Source organism: Schistocerca americana, chromosome 1 (genome assembly GCF_021461395.2).
Source record: "Schistocerca americana isolate TAMUIC-IGC-003095 chromosome 1, iqSchAmer2.1, whole genome shotgun sequence".
In the NCBI taxonomy this organism is placed as follows: Eukaryota; Metazoa; Arthropoda; class Insecta; order Orthoptera; family Acrididae; genus Schistocerca; species Schistocerca americana.
Genome location: NC_060119.1, coordinates 588,424,357 through 588,446,733, shown reverse-complemented (window position 1 = coordinate 588,446,733; position 22,377 = coordinate 588,424,357). Strand labels below are relative to the sequence as shown.

The window sequence follows — 22,377 nt, the reverse complement described above, 5'->3', positions numbered from 1 at the left end:
GTGATACACTACTTCACATTCTAGAAATTGATTTTAGGTGAAAATATGTAAGAATCAGAATGAGAACTTCCAAAAATGCAAATGTGCATTAAATGAATATCACTGACCAGCAGAGCCCTTGGGTAATCTCATAAAGAACATACCAATGCCCCTGTGAATCATGTGTGGCAGCTTAGAATAATCATATCCTCTGTTCTGTCTGGCTGTATCCCAACATTGCATCACTATAATATTACACAGCATTCCATTATACATATGTAATCAGATGTTTAGCTAAAGCAGTAATAGTAATAAGAAGAGTATTGCAATTAGTACTTCAGTGGCTGTAATAAATTTAGCTATACAAGGAGATAAAATTGGTATGATCTGTAATGGTCTTTACCTTACTATATTCTTCAGTCATCAGAGTCCATTTCAGCATTTCCATGAACATGAGTATCATCATCACTGTTTGAACTGGAAGCAGAGCCACTTAGATAGTAACAAGCAAAACAAACTTTTCCCACATCATTCCAGCAGTCTGGGCAATGTACAGTGTAGCAGTTTGGTGTTGTACAGTAAATAAAGGAAGGCCCTTTCCTAGGTCTAGACTCTTTCTGTTGACATATCATGCAGCGCCTGTTGCAATTAAGCAATTTTATAATATATACACAGTTTAGAGATAATGCAATATGGTCCCTACAATATCATGACAAATGTTTGTTATCATTTAACTGAAACTGTTAACTACATCTGACATATTCTAATGTGGAAAAATTGAAAAAGAAAAACAAGCAGATGACATGAAAGCAAAAAGAAGAATATCAGTATTTGAAAATAAAAACAAATGATGGTAGGGTGCCATTGGAGAAAACTTGGCCATACACTTTTAAGTAAGAACAGAGCCTGGAAATTTCATGCGACTGTTTTCAGAAATCCTGATGTTTCTTATGAAGCTTTGATTAGTTTAATAAGAGCAAAAAAAGAAGAAAAAAAGAGCTGGGAATGGAAGAATAAATTCACTTCCTGATTGCAGGAATTTGGTAGTTACAATGTAAATATAGAAGACAAAAAATATAATTAAATCATAAAGATAAGGACGGACAGGCTCTGACAGAACTACATCAATGACAATTTACACCTACAACTATACTCTGTAAACCACCCTGAGGTCCACGGCAGAGGGTATGTTCCATTGTACCAGTTTTTAGGGTTTCTCCCGTTCCATTCACGTATGGAGCACAGGGAAAATGATTGTCTTCATGCCTCTGTGCGTGCCGTAATCATTCTAATCTTATCCTCACAGTCCCTATGTGATTGATATGTAGGGGATTGTAGTGCATTTCTAGAGTCTCCATTAATTGCTGGTTCTTGAAGCTTTGTTAATTGACTTTCTGACAGTATACATCTGTCTTCAAGAGTCTTCCAGTTCAATTCCTTCAGTATCTCTGTGACGCTCTCCCATGGATTAAATAGCTCTGTGACCCTTTGTGCTGCCCTTCTCTGCATATGTTCAATATCTCCTGTTAGTCCTATTTGATATGAGTCCCACACACTTGAGCAATATTCTAGAACCAGTCATGAGTGATTTGTAAGTAATCTCCTTTGTAGACTGATTGCACTTCCCCAGTATTCTACCAATAAACTAAAGTCTACCACCTGCTTTACCCACAACTGAGCCTATGTGATAATTTCATTTTATATCCCTACAAAGTCTTACTCTTACGTACTTGTATGAGTTGGCCATTTCCAGCAGTGGCTCATTGATGTTATAGTCATAGGATACTACATTTTTTCGTTTTGTAAAGTGCCGAGTTTTACATTTCTGAACATTGAAAGCAAATTGCCAATCTCTGCACCACTCTGTATCTTATCAAGATTTGACTGAAAATTTATGCAGCTTCTTTCAGATAGCACTTCGTTACAGACAACTGCAATAACTGCGTCATCTGCAAAAAAAGTTTGAGGTTACTATTAATACTGTCTGCAAGGCAATTAATATACAACATGAACAGTAAGGATCCCAATATGCGTCCCTGGGACACAACTGAAGTTACTTTCACCTGATACTCCATTTGATCATACTTTTGACGATAAGTGTAGGTGTGATACTGAGTCAAATGCTTTTTGGAAATCAAGAAATACTGCATCTAACTAACTGCCTTGATCCAAAGGTTTCACCATGTCATGTGAGATAAGTGTTAGTTGGGTTTCACATGACTGATGTTTTTGGAATCCATGCTGGCAGGCACTGAGGAGGTCATTCTGTTCAGGATATATCATTACATTCGAGCTCAGAATGTGATCTAAGATTCTACAACAAATCAGTGTCAAGGATACTGGACAGTAATTTTGTGGATCACTTCTACTACATTTCTTATAGGCAGGAGTGGCCTGTGATTTTTTTCCAAGAACAGGCCTGTTTCTTGTCGGACAGATCTATGATAGATTATAGTTAGAAGAGGGGTTAACTCAGCCTCATATGCAGTACAGAATGTGATAGGGATTCCATCAGGTTCTGGTGCCATGTTGAGTTACAATGCTTTCAGTTATTTCTCAACATCACTGACACTAATACTTATTTCCTTCATCTTTTGCAGTGGTACAAGGATTAAATTGGGGCAATTCACTTGGGCTTTCCTTTGTGAAGAAACATTTGAAAATGGAGTTACGCATTTCAGATTTTGCTTTGCTACCCCCAGTTTCAGTTCATGTCTCATTCGCTAGGTACTGGACACTAGCTTTGGTGCCATTAACAGCCTTTACATATGATCAGATTCTTCAGGTTCTGTGAAATATCATTTGACAATATCCTATTATGGTAGTCACTGAAAACATCATGTATTGCTCTCTTGACAGCCAAACACATTTCATTCAGCATCTCTCTCTCTCTATATATAGCACTACACTTTGTTTTACACCTATCATGCAGTAATCACTGTTTCTTTAAAAGCTTCTTTACAGTGACTGTATACCGTTATAAACTGTTCTACTAGGGACATACCTGTCCAGTGCATGGTCAACTATTCTTCTAAACTTGAGCCAGTTCCTCTACATGCCCCTGCCCTGTGCTGAAAGTTTCAAGTTCCTCAGTGAGATATGGCAATATTGAATTTTTGTTTAGTTTACTGAACATATATACCTTTCTGCTTGTTTTAGTTATCCTCTGTACTTTGGTAATCATTGCTGCCACAACCACATCATGTTCACTGATATCTGTTTCAATGTGGACATCCTCAAAGAGGTCGGGTCTGTTTGTCGCCACTCGATCCAGTATATTTCCATCATGAGAGGGGTTCCTAACTATCTGTTCTAGGTAGTTCTGAGAGAGGGCATATAGTAATCTTTCACAGGATACCTCATCACACCCACCACAATAAAAATTATAATTTTCTCAATTGATTGTTGGATGATTAAACTCCTCACCAATGATTATAGTGTGATTTGGGAACATATGTACAAGTGTACCGAGGTTTTCTCTAATATGTTCAGTTACATCAGGAGATGAGTCCAGTGGACAATGGATGGATCCAGTTATCATTTTATGCCCACCCCTGATACTGAGTTTTACCTGAACAATCTCACATGCAGCTTTAATTTCTATCTCGCTGGATTTGAGTTTCTTGTCTACTGTGACAAATACACCACCTCCATTTCCCATTTGCCTGTCCTTTTAATACACACTTAAATTACCCCCAAAAATTTCAGGTTTCAACCACCTTTCTGTATCTAGCATTATGTGAGCTTCGCTGCTTTTCATGAGCACTTCAAACTCTGGCACTTTGTTGTGAATGTTTCAGCAATTAACCATTAGGATTTTAATACTATCATCTGTGGGAGGCATTTATTTCATCCTTACACTGATTATTCTGGGTTTTCTACAGCTATTGTAATCTGGATTGGACGGAGAGTTGCCCAATCTAAAAAACCCTTGTGTGCACCCCACACACAGTCAGCTACCCGAATAGCAGCCTCTGATGTGTAGTAGACACCTGACCCATTTAGGAGGACCCTACAGTTCTCAACCCTATGGTGCAAGTCAAGGAAGTTGCAGCCTAGTTTGTCACAAAACCTTGAAGTTTCTGGTTCAGTCCTTCCACTACTCTCAGAACCAAATGGCCATGATAACTTCCAGGAACAATGCTACACTTAAGTGCAAGGAGGATGACAAAAAACAAATTCATGGATAATGGTTGTTCCAAATGTTATTCTAATAAGTATAAATGAAAAGTGCTTTCTCTTGAAACAGAATTATGATTCTAAATGGAAATAGGTTTCATGTTTTTGGAACACCAGTCTGTACATCTGCCAAGTATAATGTCAATATAATGGATAGTCCAGAGTTGGAATCTCTAATTAAAACTCACAACAGAAAAGAATATGTTCACAAGATGGTAACATGACATAGCAGTCCTCTCCACTTTGTGTTGCAGTTCCATTTGTAAAAAATCACTTGACAAGAATCACATAAATGTATTACACTCCTGGAAATGGAAAAAAGAACACATTGACACCGGTGTGTCAGACCCACCATACTTGCTCCGGACACTGCGAGAGGGCTGTACAAGCAATGATCACACGCACGGCACAGCGGACACACCAGGAACCGCGGTGTTGGCCGTCGAATGGCGCTAGCTGCGCAGCATTTGTGCACCGCCGCCGTCATTGTCAGCCAGTTTGCCGTGGCATACGGAGCTCCATCGCAGTCTTTAACACTGGTAGCATGCCGCGACAGCGTGGACGTGAACCGTATGTGCAGTTGACGGACTTTGAGCGAGGGCGTATAGTGGGCATGCGGGAGGCTGGGTGGACGTACCGCCGAATTGCTCAACACGTGGGGCGTGAGGCCTCCACAGCACATCGATGTTGTCGCCAGTGGTCGGCGGAAGGTGCACGTGCCCGTCGACCTGGGACCGGACCGCAGCGACGCACGGATGCACGCCAATACCGTAGGATCCTACGCAGTGCCGTAGGGGACCGCACCGCCACTTCCCAGCAAATTAGGGACACTGTTGCTCCTGGGGTATCGGCGAGGACCATTCGCAACTGTCTCCATGAAGCTGGGCTACGGTCCCGCACACCGTTAGGCCGTCTTCCGCTCACGCCCCAACATCGTGCAGCCCGCCTCCAGTGGCGTCGCGACAGGCGTGAATGGAGGGACGAATGGAGACGTGTCGTCTTCAGCGATGAGAGTCGCTTCTGCCTTGGTGCCAATAATGGTCGTATGCGTGTTTGGCGCTGTGCAGGTGAGCGCCACAATCAGGATTGCATACGACCGAGGCACACAGGGCCAACACCCGGCATCATGGTGTGGGGAGCGATCTCCTACACTGGCCGTACACCACTGGTGATCGTCGAGGGGACACTGAATAGTGCACGGTACATCCAAACCGTCATCGAACCCACCGTTCTACCATTCCTAGACCGGCAAGGGAACTTGCTGTTCCAACAGGACAATGCATGTCCGCATGTATCCCGTGCCACCCAACGTGCTCTAGAAGGTGTAAGTCAACTACCCTGGCCAGCAAGATCTCCGGATCTGTCCCCCATTGAGCATGTTTGGGACTGGATGAAGCGTCGTCTCACGCGGTCTGCACGTCCAGCGCGAACACTGGTCCAACTGAGGCGCCATGTGGAAATGGCATGGCAAGCCGTTCCACAGGACTACATCCAGCATCTCTACGATCGTCTCCATGGGAGAATAGCAGCCTGCATTGCTGCGAAAGGTGGATATACACTGTACTAGTGCCGACATTGTGCATGCTCTGTTGCCTGTGTCTATGTACCTGTGGTTCTGTCAGTGTGATCATGTGATGTATCTGACCCCAGGAATGTGTCAATAAAGTTTCCCCTTCCTGGGACAATGAATTCACGGTGCTCTTATTTCAATTTCCAGGAGTGTATTATTCTTTACATACCTTCGAGCTGCAGGGAAGATCTGAAGCCATGAACAGTACTTCGGATATCGAATGCGCATCACTGTGAGTATATTGCACTGTGAGACCTGTTACAAAATTTTTTAAAATCATTACTGTTTTTAATATATATTATTTTATTGGACGACAATAATTCTTACTTTTTATTTATTGTGTGCTAGCATAACAATTTTAGGATGTATTACAGTATGTAATATTGCGAAAGTAAAAGTTTTACATGAACAAATCGACAGAGTGTAAATAATTAATTTGTAGGCAGCATGTTACATATGTCCATGAACAATGTCAAAAATATGTAAAACCTAGCTACTAAAAGTAATGTATAATTTACATACATTACTTAAAGAATACATGTGGTTATGGTGTTTATAGATATAAGTAAATTGAAGCAGAACATACTGACAAGCTTTTGACCATATCAAGAGTAAGTTATCTTCCTATTTTAACTGAGCTAGACAACTGAACATAAAATTATAATTGTCCAAGGAGAACAAAACATGAATAAATTGAGGTGACAACAGTTTGCACCTTATTAGGCTTATGATATTTTGTTTGGGTCAACCCATGGGATATTACCATATTATTTTGGATACAACACAGGACTATTTCTGAAATTAGGTAAAACAGTTTACTGAAACATTAACTTTACTTATCCAGTTGTATTTTTCACTAGACATGACTTTTTTGTAAAATGGTGTTCATGTCTGTCAATGCCACTTCAGCAGCACTCTCCAGATCACTGCTATCTCATCTTAAGCTTTTAAAAAAATCTTGTATGTAGTGGTGAAGTAGTAGCTGTTTTCAAGTGATCTTCAACATCACTTTTTCCTTTATGTGAACAGAAAATTCTCTAGTACACAGAGTGCAATAAACATCATTACTGTCATTACACAATTTCAAAAATTTGTACTCATGTTGCGGATTAACATTAAACACACCCCTTATTTACCTTACTGCTAAACAATGAGAAAAAAAGGCAACAGACATAAAATGATAAAAAACATGTAGGTGAGTTACTTCACATACGAAAACAACATGAACACATTGCCCTTGTTGAGTTGCCACTTGAGTAAAGTTGTGGTGGAACTGTTAGCCAAGCCACCCCAGTAGTGTCAATGCTTGCTCCAGGTATAATATATAAATGATACCAAGATCCCAATCAGTGGTACGCACATAACTTTGTTTGCTGATGACACAAATGTTGTTGTAACAGATATAAATAGGGTATTGCCAACATCTGATTTGATTTCACTGATTTGATTTTTTATTGGTCCAGTTTTATCATATAGCAATACAGCACAAATTGTACAATTGATACTGGACAGGTCAAAGATAAGTTACAATAATACATAGTATTAGCAAAATAGTAGGCAAATTTTTATACTTATTACAATTAATTTTGTTACGTATTCAGAAATTCTCAGGCAGAATAGGAATCAGTGCTTTATTAGAAATGCCTTTAGTTTAGCTTTAAATTTTGGATGAGTAGCATTTTTTATTTCCTCTGGTTTCTTATTGTGTAGTATTACACCAATGTTAATTATGCTCCTCTGATAGGTGGTTGTTCTGTGATATTTTTGATGTATATTTGATTTCCCTCTGGTACTATAGTTGCGTACATTTTTGTTCTGTAGCAGTTTGCCTGTTTTCAGGAGGTAGTCCCTAGTGAACAAGATAGTTTCATAGATGAATAAACTTGGAACATTTAGAACACCAAGCTCAGTAAAATGGAATTTACAGGACTTCATCTTTTTAAGGTCACAAATTATTCTTCGAACTATTTTTTTGCATTCTAAAAACCTTTACACTGTGAGTTGCGTATCCCCAAAAAATGATCCCATATTGGGCTAGTGAGTGTAACTGTGCATAGTATGCCTGCAGTACTGTTGTTTTGCTTGTTGCAGCCTTTAAAATGCTTAGGCCATAGTACACAGATGATAGTTTTCTAGACAAGTTATTTATATGTGTGTGCCACTTTAAGTCTTGCTGAACCCATAGACCCAAAAATTTTGTGAAACATTTTCTAGGGGATCATTTTTTAATTGTGACTGAATAGACATTTGATTAGTTGGAGGAATTAAATGAAAATCGACACACACAGTTTTTTCAGTATTTATAATGAGTTTGTGGCGCTGATGAAATCGACACCAACATCGATATGCATTCATCTTTGGACTCTAAGCATTATCTTTGGCTGTTCGGCCATGTTCAGGTCAGTTCTTTGTGATCCTTGTATGAGTTAAGGTTAATAAATAAACTATTGCTAAATGGGTGTGATTATTGGTGCAATAAACCCGGTAATCCTCCTCACTGGTGACCCCGAGTTGTAACGTCTTCCGTTTTCGCTGTTTTAATGTGTCCGCGACCTCCGCGTCGGTTATTTTCCCGTGTATTACGTCGACACAGCATTCAAACAATGACTTCGGCCCAGCGCCTAATGCCGGATTTTGTGATTGACATGCATCGTGTTGCAGGTCATGTACACCTGCCAGGACTGCAACACGATGCCTCTCACTTGATGATTCTGCCGATTTCGCCAGACGTTTTCGAGCCTGCAACAATAAGTGAGGTTAGGAGTGCGAATGACTCTGGCTATCACCTCTTATGGATCTCCGTGCAGTGCGGGACCAATGCCGATTTCTACAAATGCTTCGTCCGACAACCTACTACCTCCAGGACAATGATTTGCCATGCCGCAATCCATGCAGTACCACGCGGATACCTGCCACGTGGCCGGAACTGCTTTGTTTACAGGTCTGCCTCCTCAGCATCCGACCACGCCTGCACCTGCCTTGGTTCAGCATCAGCACATGCCTTCCTACTTCGATACCTCGGCCTGCAACAGGAACAATAACTTGTTATCTGTGCCTGACCTCCACCTCCGTCCCACTGCTACGCCTCAGCCTTTTGTGCCACGACATTCACCTTATCCACACACCATTTTGAGTGGAGTGACTGTGAACAGTGAACATCCACACATTCCATCCCACATTCGACATCATTTCCCACACTGTGCTTCTGGACAGCCCACACCTCCGCAGCCTCCCTGCAACACAGGTGGCCCCGGCTCTGATCATATGTCGAGCTTTCCATGGACTAACACGTGTTCTCAAACTTTGAACTTTTCTCACCTGTTGCCCCCGCGCCAGCTCCAGTCGAGCTTCCGCTACCGTTCTTGGCACATCTTGGTACCTCATCCATGTCGGTCTTCTACGACGCGTCAATCTGAACACACCCACAACGTGTTGAGCTCCCGTAACCGCAATCAACACATTACGGTGTCTCACCCGCGTCGGCTTTCCGCGTTGCGACGGATCGCGGTCAACCACAACGTGTTACCTTCACGCTGTCACCCGAACAGCCATCATTGCCACACCCCCTGGAGGCACACTCTCCTGGAATACTACAGCAACAACAGCTCGATTCAGGCAGTGCCCCGGCGAACTCAGCTCAACCTGTTCTTCCGAACTTTCTACAATGCTTACTGACGCTACTGCCATTTAATCCCGACAGAGCAACAACCTGGTTTAAAATTGTGGACGAAGTGTTCGACCATTACAAACTCGACGAGTCAACCAGGTTTCTGTGCCCCATCATCCGCCTGCACGACCAGGAGGACTTGATTGCTGACCTGGTCGACACCCCAGACTCATCTACCCGGTACACTCTAGCCAAAAAAACAGTTCTACATTGGCTTGCATGCTCAACTGAGGCAGCAATATGGCAAGTGCTCCACGTCGAGCAACTAGGCAACAACAAAACTTTGCAGCTCTGGAGATGGCTATGTGCCCTGGTCAGTGCTGATCTATTCTCTGACACAGCTCTCCTCGCCATCTGGTCACATAAACTATCTCCTCACATCTGCTTTGCTCTGGCTCAAAGGTCTCCTGAACCTGTGGAGCAAAGAATAACAATTGCTGACTAGCTACACGATGCAGCACTGCTCTATTTTGCCAGCCACTACCTACCTGACAAGTCTCAGGTTCAGGCTCGTCGCCCAGCGGCCGGGGCCGTACTGCGCTGACCGTTCCGCTCGCTCCAGGAAGCAGTAAACAAACACCTGGGACGTCACCAGCTCTGCCCACAGTCATGCCCCCTCCTGCAATCAAACCTGCTGTGGTCACCGAACCTCGGCCACTGCCACTGGCAACAAACTTTCCGCAGGAAATGCAACCGCACTACCCGTACTGTTACTTTCACACACAGTTTGGTGAGGCGGCACGGAACTGCAGACCACCCTGCTACTTCCCAAACGCCAATCGCATGTAGGTCCGGGTGCTGCCTTCTGAGCACAACATGACAGGCACCCTCCAGTGCTCCATTTTGTCCGGGAACAACCGGATAATTTCAGATGACTTTACATTATAGACATTTCATCGGGATACCTTCTCCTAGTGGACACAGGCACCGAGGTTTCACTGTTGCCTATGTCCTTAGCGTCATCGAACATCCACCCTCATCATACTTCACTGCAAGCCATGAATTAACTAAACTACAATGCTCGGGTTCAACTTCCCACGTCATCTCACTCTCCACAAACTGCAAACTCTAGTGGACTTTAGTGTGTGAAATTGGCAAACCTATACTAGGCATTGACTTCTTGCGACACCACAAACTTTCACCGGACCAAGTGCAAAACACCATGTTTCATCATCCGTCCAAGATTCACTTCTCCTGTTCTCCGTCAAGCAACCTGCACGCCCCCCCCCCCCCTGCCCCCCTCCGTGGATATTGGTCCGGGCTCATCTCATCTGTACATGCTCGTCTCTGTCGACGGCGTTACTAGAAACCACGCAGAAGTGCCTTGTCAAGCTTGAACACGTCGCCCGCCTACGCAAGGAAAACTTCGAGCTCTCCCTCCGGCTCCACGAAACACAGCTCCAGCTCTCTGATGCAGCAAAGGAATTACAGACACTACAGCAAGGACAAAGCAAGGTCAGTAAGTCCGCCGAATCTGCTTGCAATCCCAGCAATTGAGCCTCCGTGTGTTTACCTCCCACTTCCACTCACAACTGTGCTATCAAGATTGCCATAACGTGTACTAGCAGTTCCACAGGGACACACCCTCCTAACACAGTAGCGTTTGACACTCAGCGGGACACATGTGTGCATGCATGACGAGCGTCATGTGTTCCCGAACTGACGGCTCCTAACATCCCCCCGCCGCCCCCCTCTCGGACAGCACCTCGAACTATGCAACTTCAGCTCCTACGCGCCGCTGTGTGACCGCCACTGACAACACAAACAGAGCACTCGTGCCAAGAATTTCGCCCGCAACCGTGCTGCCACAGGCCGCGCCCTCGGATAATGGACTCACTAACGGCTCATGAGCTCTACCGAGCTCACCCAACCAGGGTACCAGTGCTTCGGACTGGCGGTCATCTTGTTGCGTTGACTCCTGGGACACATTGCTGTCTCGGCTCCCGTCGGAACCGCCCAGTGGCTCCAAATACCACGACCATGCCTCGCCTGCCCCGCCCGCCACACATTGTTAACAAACCACCTCCCGTGCCGCCGGCAGCATGTCCATCATCAGCAACGGCACGGTTCACAAGCTTCGCCTCTTGCCAGGTCCCCTGATCTCCAGTAAACCACGTCGACTTTGTCCCGAGCGCCTCTCCAACCTTAAAAATCAGATTTATGAACTACTACTCTCCGGCATCATTGAACCCTCTGCCAGTAGCTTGTCTACGCCCATACATATGACACTCAAGAAAGATGGGTCCTGGCACATGTGCGGATACTATCATCGACTAAACACACGAACAATTATGGACACCTACCCCATACCCAACATTGCCGACTTTACCAGTCCCCCTTGCAGGTGCGATCACGTTCTCTGTCATTGAATGCAAACGGGCCTACCACCAGATCCCCATGGCACCTGAAGACATCGAGAAGACAGCAATCACCACCCCAATCGGGTTATTTCAGTTTCGATTCATGCCCTTCGGTCTGAAAAATGCAACCCAGACCTGGCAATGCTTCATCAATGAAGTGCTATTCGATCTAAAATTCTGCTTTGCATATCTTGATGACATTCCTGTATTCAGCTCCTCCACTGATGACGACATTCAACATGTGCAAACTGTTATGAACACTCTCACGGCGGCAGGAATTGAGGCCAAACTGGACAAATTGCAGCTACATCAACCCACTGTCACTTTTCTTGGTTTTTGGTTCTCTGCCGACGGCATTGCACCGCTCCCTGAGAAAGTACAAACAATACTAAATCTACCCAGACCTTCGTCATTCAAAGAGCTCCGACGCTTTCTGGGGACAGTTAATTATTATCGCCGACATCTACCTTGGGCTGCGGAGATTCAGGCTCCACTGACGGACGCCTTGGCAGGCACCAAGACGTCTGGATCTCGGCCCATTCCATGGACCCCTGCTATGACTGACTTTCACTGCCTTCAAAAATCTGCTTGCCGAGGCCTGCACCATGACACATCCTCATCACAATGCGCAGCTTTTCATCACCACAGACGCGAGCGATACTGCCATCGGCGCTGTCCTTAGCCAGGCAATTGACAGCCAAACTTCGCCTCTCCAGTTCATCTCGCGCAAGCTCACCAATGCACAATGGAAATATTCCGCGTTTGACAGGGAGTTGCTCGCGGTCTACGAAGTGATTAAGCATTTTAATACTGACATTTAGGGACACTCTTTCTATGTTTTAACAGACCACAAACCCTTGGCTGCAGCTATTACAAACCTGCCAGCTGACCCGCCTCCTCACCGCTTCAGATATGTAGACTTCATATCTCAGTTCACCACCGATATCAGACACATAAAGGGTGCTGACAATATAGTTGCTGATTTCCTTTCACGAGTCGATGCTGTCCATTCACTGTTAGACCTCTCTGAACTGCCTACCCTCCAACCCGCCAATGAGGAAACACAAAACCTGATTTCAGACTCTACTTCTTCACTACACTTCGTCCGCACCACCTCCGCTGGCATTTCTGGTGAGATCTGTTGCGACGACAGTACGGGCACATTACGCCCCCTCATCCCAACCATGCTCCATCCAGCTGCCTTCAATGCACTGCATAATTTAGCCCACCCAGGTGTTCGTGCATCCACCCGCCTCATAGTGGAGCGCTTTGTGTGGGGAAATGTCAACAAGGACTGCCAGCAATGGGCACGCTCCTGCATCGTGTGCCAACGCTGCAAAGTACACAAGCACACTTCACCCCCCCTCGGCGCCTTTTCGATCCCTCCTGGGCATTTCCAGCATATTCATATTGACATTGTCGGCCACCTCTCCCCCTCTAACGGCTTTCGTTATGTTCTATTGTCTATCGACCAAAAAACTCGCTGGGTCGATGCTGTCTGCCTCCCCAATATTACAGTGGAAACTATTGCTCGAGCTTTCGTCGAGTCATGAGTATCACGTTTCGGATGTTCAGTTATCATCATGATTGACCAGGGCAGACAATTTGAGTCGGCCCTGTTCAACGAGATTTGTAACATTTGCGGCATCTGGCACATCCGTACCACAGCATATCACCTGCAAAGTAATGGGCTAGTTAAGCGCTGGCACCACACTTTCAAGGCGGCTCTTCGATGTCACGACTCTCTATGGATGGAGGCCCTTCCCCTTGAGATACTCGGCATTCGTGCAATTTATAAGGAAGACCTCAAAGGCACAATAGCTGAGTTTGTATACGGCCAGAACATTGTTCTCCCTGGCGAACTTGTGAGCCCTTCCGCTTCTCTCCCTGAGTCTGACTTAACTTCCTTCGTGGACCGCATCAGATGCTGCTTCATCACCTCCATATCCCTGTGCCCGCCAGCCATTCCCGCCCAAAGGTTCATGTCCCGAAATCTCTGGACAATTGCGAGTACGTCATGCTCCGAGATGACACTGTCCATGCTCCCCTCCAACATCCATATACCAGCCCGTACCGAGTTCTCCAGCGCTCAGCCAACACCTATGACATACAGATGAAAGATTTAGCTGTTACAGTCACTCTCAACAGACTTAAGCCTGCTCATGTCAAGCCTTCTTCCCCCCCCCCCCCCCTTTTAGGCCACGACCACGCCACTTACTGTCATGGCTCACAACTCTCCGACCACTCTCTCCATGTCGGACTTACACACTCCGTCGAGTGACTTCCAGCTCCAATCGTCGACCTCTCCTCTGACCTCACCCTCTACTCCGGTCTCACGCACTCCGTCGAGTGGCCACATGCTCCCCACGTAGAGCTTACCTATGATCATGCCCTCACCGCTGACCCCTTCGCCGGTCCCTTTGACCTCTCCACCGTCGCCTGCCTCGCCCTGTCGAGGTTTCTCATGCCCTCCCCCCCCCCTTCCCCATCTTGAATGTGCCCTCACTCGAGGTGTTTGTGCCTGTCCCCCCGGACATAATCCACGATATCTCAATAATACTGTGTGATTATACACTGTTTGTCGTGTCTTTCTCTTCATCCAGTGCTCATGACACAACCTCCGCCATTCCCTGCCACCTGGTGAAATGTGTTCCCTTCCAAGCAGACTTCAACCTGGACATGCTTCGTGTGTTCCCCAAGCCCACCGGAGACATCGTCCTTGTCACTCCGTTCCACCCGCAAACTGCCGGCCTACCTGTCTCGCCGCATGCCCAGTATGACACCCGGTTCACTTCAACGACTTCCAGGTTCAGTGGCCGAACCTTGCTTCTCGGCATCTACCCACACAGCTCCCTGACAACGCTGTCAAGCTGACTGAACCACCCATGCTGATGCCATAGTCCCCCCCCCCCCCCCCCCGGCCACTCAAGAGTACTCCGAACTGCAGGAGGGGGGGGGGGGGGGGGCGCTATGTGGTGCCGATGAAATCGACACCAACATCGATATGCATTCATCTTTGAACTCTAAGCATTATCTTTGGCTCTTCTGCCATGTTCAGGTCAGTTCTTTGTGATCGTTGTATGTGTTAAGGTTAATAAATGAACTATTGCTAAGTGGGCGTGATTATTGGTGCAACCAACCCAGTAATCCTCCTCAAGTTTGTTTTTTGTGAACCACTCAGAAAGTCTTTTCATAGAACTTTCTGCTGTAGACTGCAAAATTTCTGGACTGGATCCGGTGAGCAATATTCTGGTGTCATTGGCAAACAGGATAGTTTTTGTGGGACTCATATATTCTACTAAGTCATCCACATAAATCAAGAAGAGTAGTGGACCTAAGATTGAGTCAAGAAGAGTAGTGGACCTAAGATTGAGGCCTGTGGTACGCCATATTTTATTGGTAATTCGCTAGAAAGAAAGGAGTTGTTTCTTGTTTTATTCATTTTGTTGAATTCATACTGAGGTGATACTTTCTGCCTGTGGTTTTTTAGGTATGAACACAACCAGCTAAGTGCTAGACCTGTTAATCCTTGTCTTTCTAATTTTTTGAGCAGGATGTTATGGTCCAGGACGTCAAAGGCTTTTGATAGATCTAGAAAAATACCTGCAGCTAATTTATGTTGATCAGGGGATTTTGAAACGCAATCTAAAAATTCAAAAATTGAAGTCTATGTAGATTTAGACTTTCTAAAACCATGTTGTTGTACTGCAAGAGGTGCATATTTATTTGTTGTTGTTGTGGTCTTCAGTCCTGAGACTGGTTTGATGCAGCTCTCTATGCTACTCTATCCTGTGCAAGCTTCTTCATCTCCCAGTACCTACTGCAGCCTACATCCTTCTGAATCTGCTTAGTGTATTCATCTCTTGGTCTCTCTCTACGATTTTTACCATCCACGCTGCCCTCCAATACTAAATTGGTGATCCCTCGATGTCTCAGAACATGTCTTACCAACCGATCCCTAATTCTAGTCAAGTTGTGCCACAAGCTCCTCTTCTCCCCAATTCTATTCAATACCTCCTCATTAGTTATGTGATCAACCCATTTAATCTTCAGCATTCTTCTGTAGCACCACATTTCAAAAGCTTCTATTTTCTTCTTGTCTAAGCTATTTATTGTCCACGTTTCACTTCCATACATGGCTACACTACAGAAAAGACTTCCTGACATTTAAATCTATACTCGATGTTAACAAATTTTTCTTCTTCAGAAACACTTTCCTTGCCATTGCCAGTCTACATTTTATATCCTCTCTACTTCGACCATCATCAGTTATTTTGCTCCCCAAATAGCAAAACTCCTTTACTACTTTAAGTGTCTCATTTCCTAATATAATTCCCTCAGCATCACCCGACTTAATTCGACTACATTCCATTATCCTTGTTTTGCTTTTGTTGATGTTCATCTTATATCCTCCTTTCAAGACACTGTCCATTTCGTTCAACTGCTCTTCCAAGTCCTTTGCTGTCTCTGCCATAATTACAATGTCATCGGCGAACCTCAAAGTTTTTATTTCTTCTCCATGAATTTTAATACCTACTCCAAGCTTTTCTTTTGTTTCCTTTATTGCTTGCTCAATTGAATAACATTGGGGATAGGCTACAACCTTGTCTTACTCCCTTCCCATTCATACCCCTCGACTCTTATAACTGCCATCTGCTTTCTGTACAAATTGTAAATAGCCTTTCGCTCTCTGTATTTTACCCCTGCCACCTTCAGAATTTGAAAGAGAATATTCCAATCTACATTGTCAAAAGCTTTCTCTAAGTCTACAAATGCTAGAAATATAGGTTTGCCTTTCCTTAATCTTTCTTCTAAGATAAGTCGTAGGGTCAGCATTGCCTCACGTGTTCCAACATTTCTACGGAATCCAAACTGATCTTCCCCGAGGTCGACTTCTATCAGTTTTTCCATTTGTCTGTAAAGAATTCGCGTTAGTATTTTGCAGCTGTGATATATTAAACTGATAGTTTGGTAATTTTCACATCTGTCAACACCTGCTTTCTTTGGGATTGGGATTATTATATTCTTCTTGAAGTCTGAGGATATTTCGCCTGTCTCATACATCTTGCTCACCAGATGGTAGAGTTTTGTTAGGACTGGCTCTCCCAAGGCCGTCAGTAGTTCTAAGGAATATTGTCTACTCCGGGGGCCTTGTTTCGACTCAGGTCTTTCGGTACTCTGTCAAACTCTTCACGTAATATCATATCTCCCATTTCATCTTCATCTACATCCTCTTCCATTTGCATCATATTGTCCTCAAGTACATCGCCCTTGTATAGGCTCTCTATATACTCCTTCCATCTTTCTGCTTTCCCTTCTTTGCTTAGAACTGGGTTTCCATCAAAGCTTTTGATATTCATGCAAGTGGTTCTCCTTTCTCCAAGGATCTCTTTAATTTTCCTGTAGGCAGTATCTATCTTATCCCTAGTGAGATAAGCCTCTACATCCTTACATTTGTCCTCTAGCCATCCCTGCTTAGCCATTTTGCACTTCCTGTCGATATCAGTTTTGAGACGTTTGTATTCCTTTTTGCCTGCTTCATTTACTGCATTTTTATATTTTCTTCTTTCATCAATTAAATTCAATATTTCTTCTGTTACCTAAGGGTTTCTACTAGCCCTCGTCTTTTTACTTATTTGATCCTCTGCTGCCTTCACTATTTCATCCCTCAAAGCTAGCTACCCATTCTTCTTCTACTGTATTTCTTTCCCCCATTCCTGTCAATTGTTCCCTTATGCTCTCCCTGAAACTCTGTACAATCTCTGGTTCTTTCAGTTTATCCAGGTCCCATCTCCTTAAACTCTCACCTTTCTGTAGTTTCTTCATTTTTAATCTACAGTTCATAACCAATAGATTGTGGTCAGAGTCCACATCTGCCCCTGGAAATGTCTTACAATTTAAAACCTGGTTCCTAAATCTCTGTCTTACCATTATATAATCTATCTGATACCTTTTAGTATCTCCAGGGTTCTTCCATGTATACAACCTTCTTTCATGATTCTTAAACCAAGTATTAGCTATGATTAAGATATGCTCTGCGCAAAATTCTACCAGACAGCTTCCTCTTTCATTTCTCTCTTCCAATCCATATTCACCTACTGTTTCCTTCTCTCCCTTTTCCTACTGACGAATTCCAGTCACCCATGACTATTAAATTTTCGTCTCCCTTCACTACCTGAATAATTTCTTTTATTTCATCATACATTTCATCAATTTCTTCGTCATCTGCAGAGCTAGTTGGCATATAAACTTATACTACTGTAGTAGGCGTGGGCTTCGTGTCTATATTGGCCATAATAATGCGTTCACTATGCTGTTTGTAGTAGCTTACCCGTACACCTATTTTTTTTATTCATTATTAAACCTACTCCTGCATTACCCCTATTTGATTTTGTATTTATAACCCTGTATTCACCTGACCAGAAGTCTTGTTCCTCCTGCCACCGAATTTCACTAATTCCCACTATATCTAACTTTAACCTATCCATTTCCCTTTTTAAATTTTATAACCTACCTGCCCGATTAAGGGATCTGACATTCCACGCTCCAATCCATAGAATGCCAGTTTTCTTTCTCTTGATATTTATTTATGAAACTTAAAAGACTGTCATAGAAGAGTTTTACCTAGAATTTTTGAGAAGGAACTTGGGTCAGTAGTTTGATATTTTTTCAGAAGAACCTTTTTTTAGCAGTGGTGAAACTTTTGCTATTTTAAAAATATCTGGAAATACACCAGTTTTTAAAGAGAGGTTGAAAATTTTTGCCAGGGGGTTTGCTATGTGGTGAGCACATGCTTTTAATATGAAATCAGGTACTTCATCAAGTCCAGTTGACAATTTATTGCTTATTGATTTAATTTTACTTATAATTTCATTGGGGTTTGTTTCATAAACATACATAGAAGCAGTTGAGATCACTGACTCGCTGGAGAAACTTGAGACTGGTCCTTGACAATGTACTTGAATGAGGTCTTCAGCTAGTGAAGTATTCATTGAATTTTTCCACAACTGAAATTGGGTCTGTGACTTTTGAGCCTTCTAGTGTGAATGATACGTTCTTTTTCTTTGGCGCTGAACTACAAGTTTCTTTCTTTATAACTTTCCATGTGGATCTCATTTTGTTAGATGAGTTTCTAATCAAATTGTCATTCCACATAATTTTTGCCTCTTTGACTGCTCTACCATAGATCTTTTGTAGGCTTTTGAATAATCTGCAAATTCTTGGGTTACTCTATATTTCTTACAACAGTACTGCATAAATCTGTTTCTCTCACTGGAAATTTTTATGCCTATTGCTTATTATTGTTAGGTTTTACTGTTTTTATTACTTTTGAAAATGCTACATTAAAACTGTGAAGAAAGATGCTCTGAAAACTCATGTACATGCTGTCAACATTGTTCTGAGTGGCGATGCTTTCCCAGTTTTCCTTCGCCAGTAAGAGATTAAAAATTCTAATGTTATCTTCAAAAAAGGTTCTTTTTTCAACTACTTTTTCGGTACTGCTACGAATTCTTGGCATTTCTATACACAGCAGCTGTGCCTCATGATCACTATAACCCATGCTCAGTACTCTGTTTGTGAATCTGTAATTTTGTTTCTGAGATGAATATTTGGTCAATAATGGAATTTGTGCATTCTGTTAATCGTGCTGGGCAGTGTATTGTGGGGATCATATTGAATGTGTTGGTCATATTTATCTGCAACCAGGGTTTTGGAATACATACAAAACTGGTTTGAACAGAACAGGCTAACCTTAAATATTTCAAAAACTAATTATATACATTATATGGAAACAAAGTCTCACCATGATGTGAACCTCAAAATTCAAAATAAACAAACTGAAAGGGTAGCTGCCACAAAATTATTAGGTGTGCAAATTGATGAAAATTTAGACTTGAAAGCCCACATTCTCTACCTCACTAACAAGTGAAGCTCTGCTTGTTTTGCATTATGCATAATTAGTACTGTGTGTTGTAGAGAGTGTAGCAGAGCTGTCTACTTTGCTTACATACATTCTACTATCACCTATGGCTTAACCCTCTTGGGTCATATTAAGACAAACATGAAAAACCATCTTCACCTTACAAAAACGAGCTGTAAGAATAATTTCAAACAGTAAAAGGCTAACACCTTCCAAACAGTTATTTCAACACCTGAATATTCTACACTTACCATGCCTCTATGTAAAAAAAAGCGTTGTTAATATAAAAATGCACATTGATTATTTCAAAACCAACTCAGATCTTCACTCGTACAATACAAGAATGTGCAATGACATCCACATAAAAAGAGTAAACAAGGCTTTAACACAAAAAAAATTCAGGGTACTATTTTGTACAACAAAATGGTTCAAATGGTTCTGAGCACTATGGGACTCAACTGCTGTGGTCGTAAGTCCCCTAGAACTTAGAACTAATTAAACCTAACTAACCTAAGGACATCACACACATCCATGCCCGAGGCAGGATTCGAACCTGCGACCGTAGCGGTCGCGCGGTTCCAGACTGTAGCGCCTCTAACCGCTCGGCCACTCCGGCCGGCTTTGTGCAACAAACTTCCAACTCAGCTAAAAGACATAAAAACATTATCTACATTCAAGGAAGCAATATTTAAATTCTTAATGACCAACTACTATTACAGTGTAAATGAATATCTGCAGTAACCTTGTAGCAAGTAACTACATTCATTTACTATATGTTAATAGTACCATAAATCAAATGCTTGCCACTGCCTCAATGTTAATTTTTCTGAACAAAAGTGTTAAATCAATTACTTACTTGTAATGTATTTCATGTAAAAGATCCTTCTCCTTTTATATTATTACAGTAATCAAAGTTTAATTGCCCAAAAATATTGTGATGGATCAATGAATCATTGTATTATGTAGGAAACTGTACACCCTTATCTTATTTTTGTTATACTATGTTCTTTGACAAAATCCATACAATGTACATAGTCACTGGATGAATAAACTACTACTACTACTACTATAGGGTGTCCATTTCATTTTCATTAAAAAAGGGGACATTAAAAATAAATTAGAGAAAAACCTGAGACAATGAAGAAAAAAAACAGGACATAAGTATTGAATTGACTAAATTTAATACACATACAAGTTTACCTTTACAACGTGCACTCAGATGATCTCAAATCACTTTTTACAATTATTCTTCTACACTATCACCGTACTTTTCACTTTTATGTACTTTATCAAGAAGTGCATTTTCGTTTGAAATTGTATCATAAAAGTCAGTGTACGATACACCATTAAAGTGTGTTTTGACAATGAGCAAGGCACTCTCTTGAAATAAGCAAATATTTTACACCATGTTGCACTAACACTTTCTTTGTCTCCTTCTTCACTTTTCATGAAGTTCTGTGCACATGAAAATTCGTCGAACAGTTCGTCTTCATCAACAGGAAAATTTGGTACAATACTTTTAGCAAAAACACAACAGTCCTGAATATCCTTCCACTGTAGCTGCTCCTTTTCAGTATTAACCCAGTCAAATGCTTTAAAAGGTGTGAGAAATGGTAAACACCATTCTTTAATATACTCAATGCAAGAGTCATAGAAGATGTCAGGATAAATATGAAATTGTTCTACAGTAATTTCACCCTCTTCTTCCAGCTTTCTTAGAGTCTCATGTACAAAGGATGTGAGAAATCTTTCACATTTTCTACATTGTAATTTGCCCAATAATTTGTTTATTTCTTGATAAACTTCCACTATTGTGATTTCTTGTTTCTCAATACATTTAATTGTTGTGGAGAAAGGTTTTAGCTGGCTAACAAGAAAATGTAGAAGAACGATAGACATAGGATTATCAAAGAATTGTTTTAGGATAACAGGTCACTTATCAAGGGAAATGAAATATGATTTCAAAGCAGGAAATATCTCTACAATTCTTTCCAATGCTGGTAGCAGAGATAGCCACATTGTCTTGCTGAGCCCAAGTACAGTTTTGTATTCAGTTTCAGTAAACTTACAGAATGATTTCAGAGAGTCAACCAGTACTGTACATATGTGGAAATGCTGGTAGATTTCGTTTACAATTAATTGGCTGTCGATGGGTAGGCAATCTGAGCCAGTTTGTAAGGAATGTGCACCACATATGCTGGACAGCCAACACCTACTATATTATTCACTGTGTTCTGTTGCAGTTTATAGAACAAATTGTTTTTTTCCTTTCCTCTGCTTACCACCAAAATTAGTGTTAGTGTTGTCTGCAGAAACTGCAGTCACCTTTCCCTCAAAATCATATTTCTTTAAAACCTCCAGCACATAATTCTGAAGTAAATCTGAAGTTTCTCCAGCTAAATTAACCAATTCAAGCACTTTCACCGTGATGCCATTTTCAGGGTGAAAATACCTGATAAGGATGTATCAATCATTACAGAAATGATTTGAACACTTTTCAGTTCATTTAAAACCTGCTGAGCTGCATACGGTGCAATAACATTTGAAATGATTGCATTACATTTTATGTGTCGTCATGTGAATTTACGATTGAAAAGTTTTTTAACAACTGCTGTAGTACAGTCCATTGGCTTAAAGCTACGGTTATGCATTGCATTGTGGTATGCAAACGTAGCTTCTTGTGCTGCCAACTGTCTATCCA

General features: G+C 42.4%; 1 protein-coding gene across 1 annotated transcript in view; it reads right to left on the bottom strand.

Moving 5' to 3' along the window:
* Nucleotides 1–395: 395 nt before the first annotated feature.
* LOC124579080 (protein sneaky) overlaps nt 396–22,377 on the bottom strand; it is a 284,298-nt gene continuing 262,316 nt past the window's right edge. Inside the window, exons 12-13 of the mRNA XM_047131238.1 lie at nt 5,898–5,983; nt 396–618 (exon numbers count right to left, since the gene is read on the bottom strand). Of these exons, the coding sequence (XP_046987194.1) occupies nt 396–618; nt 5,898–5,983 (309 nt within the window). The remainder of the gene's footprint in view (nt 619–5,897; nt 5,984–22,377) is intronic.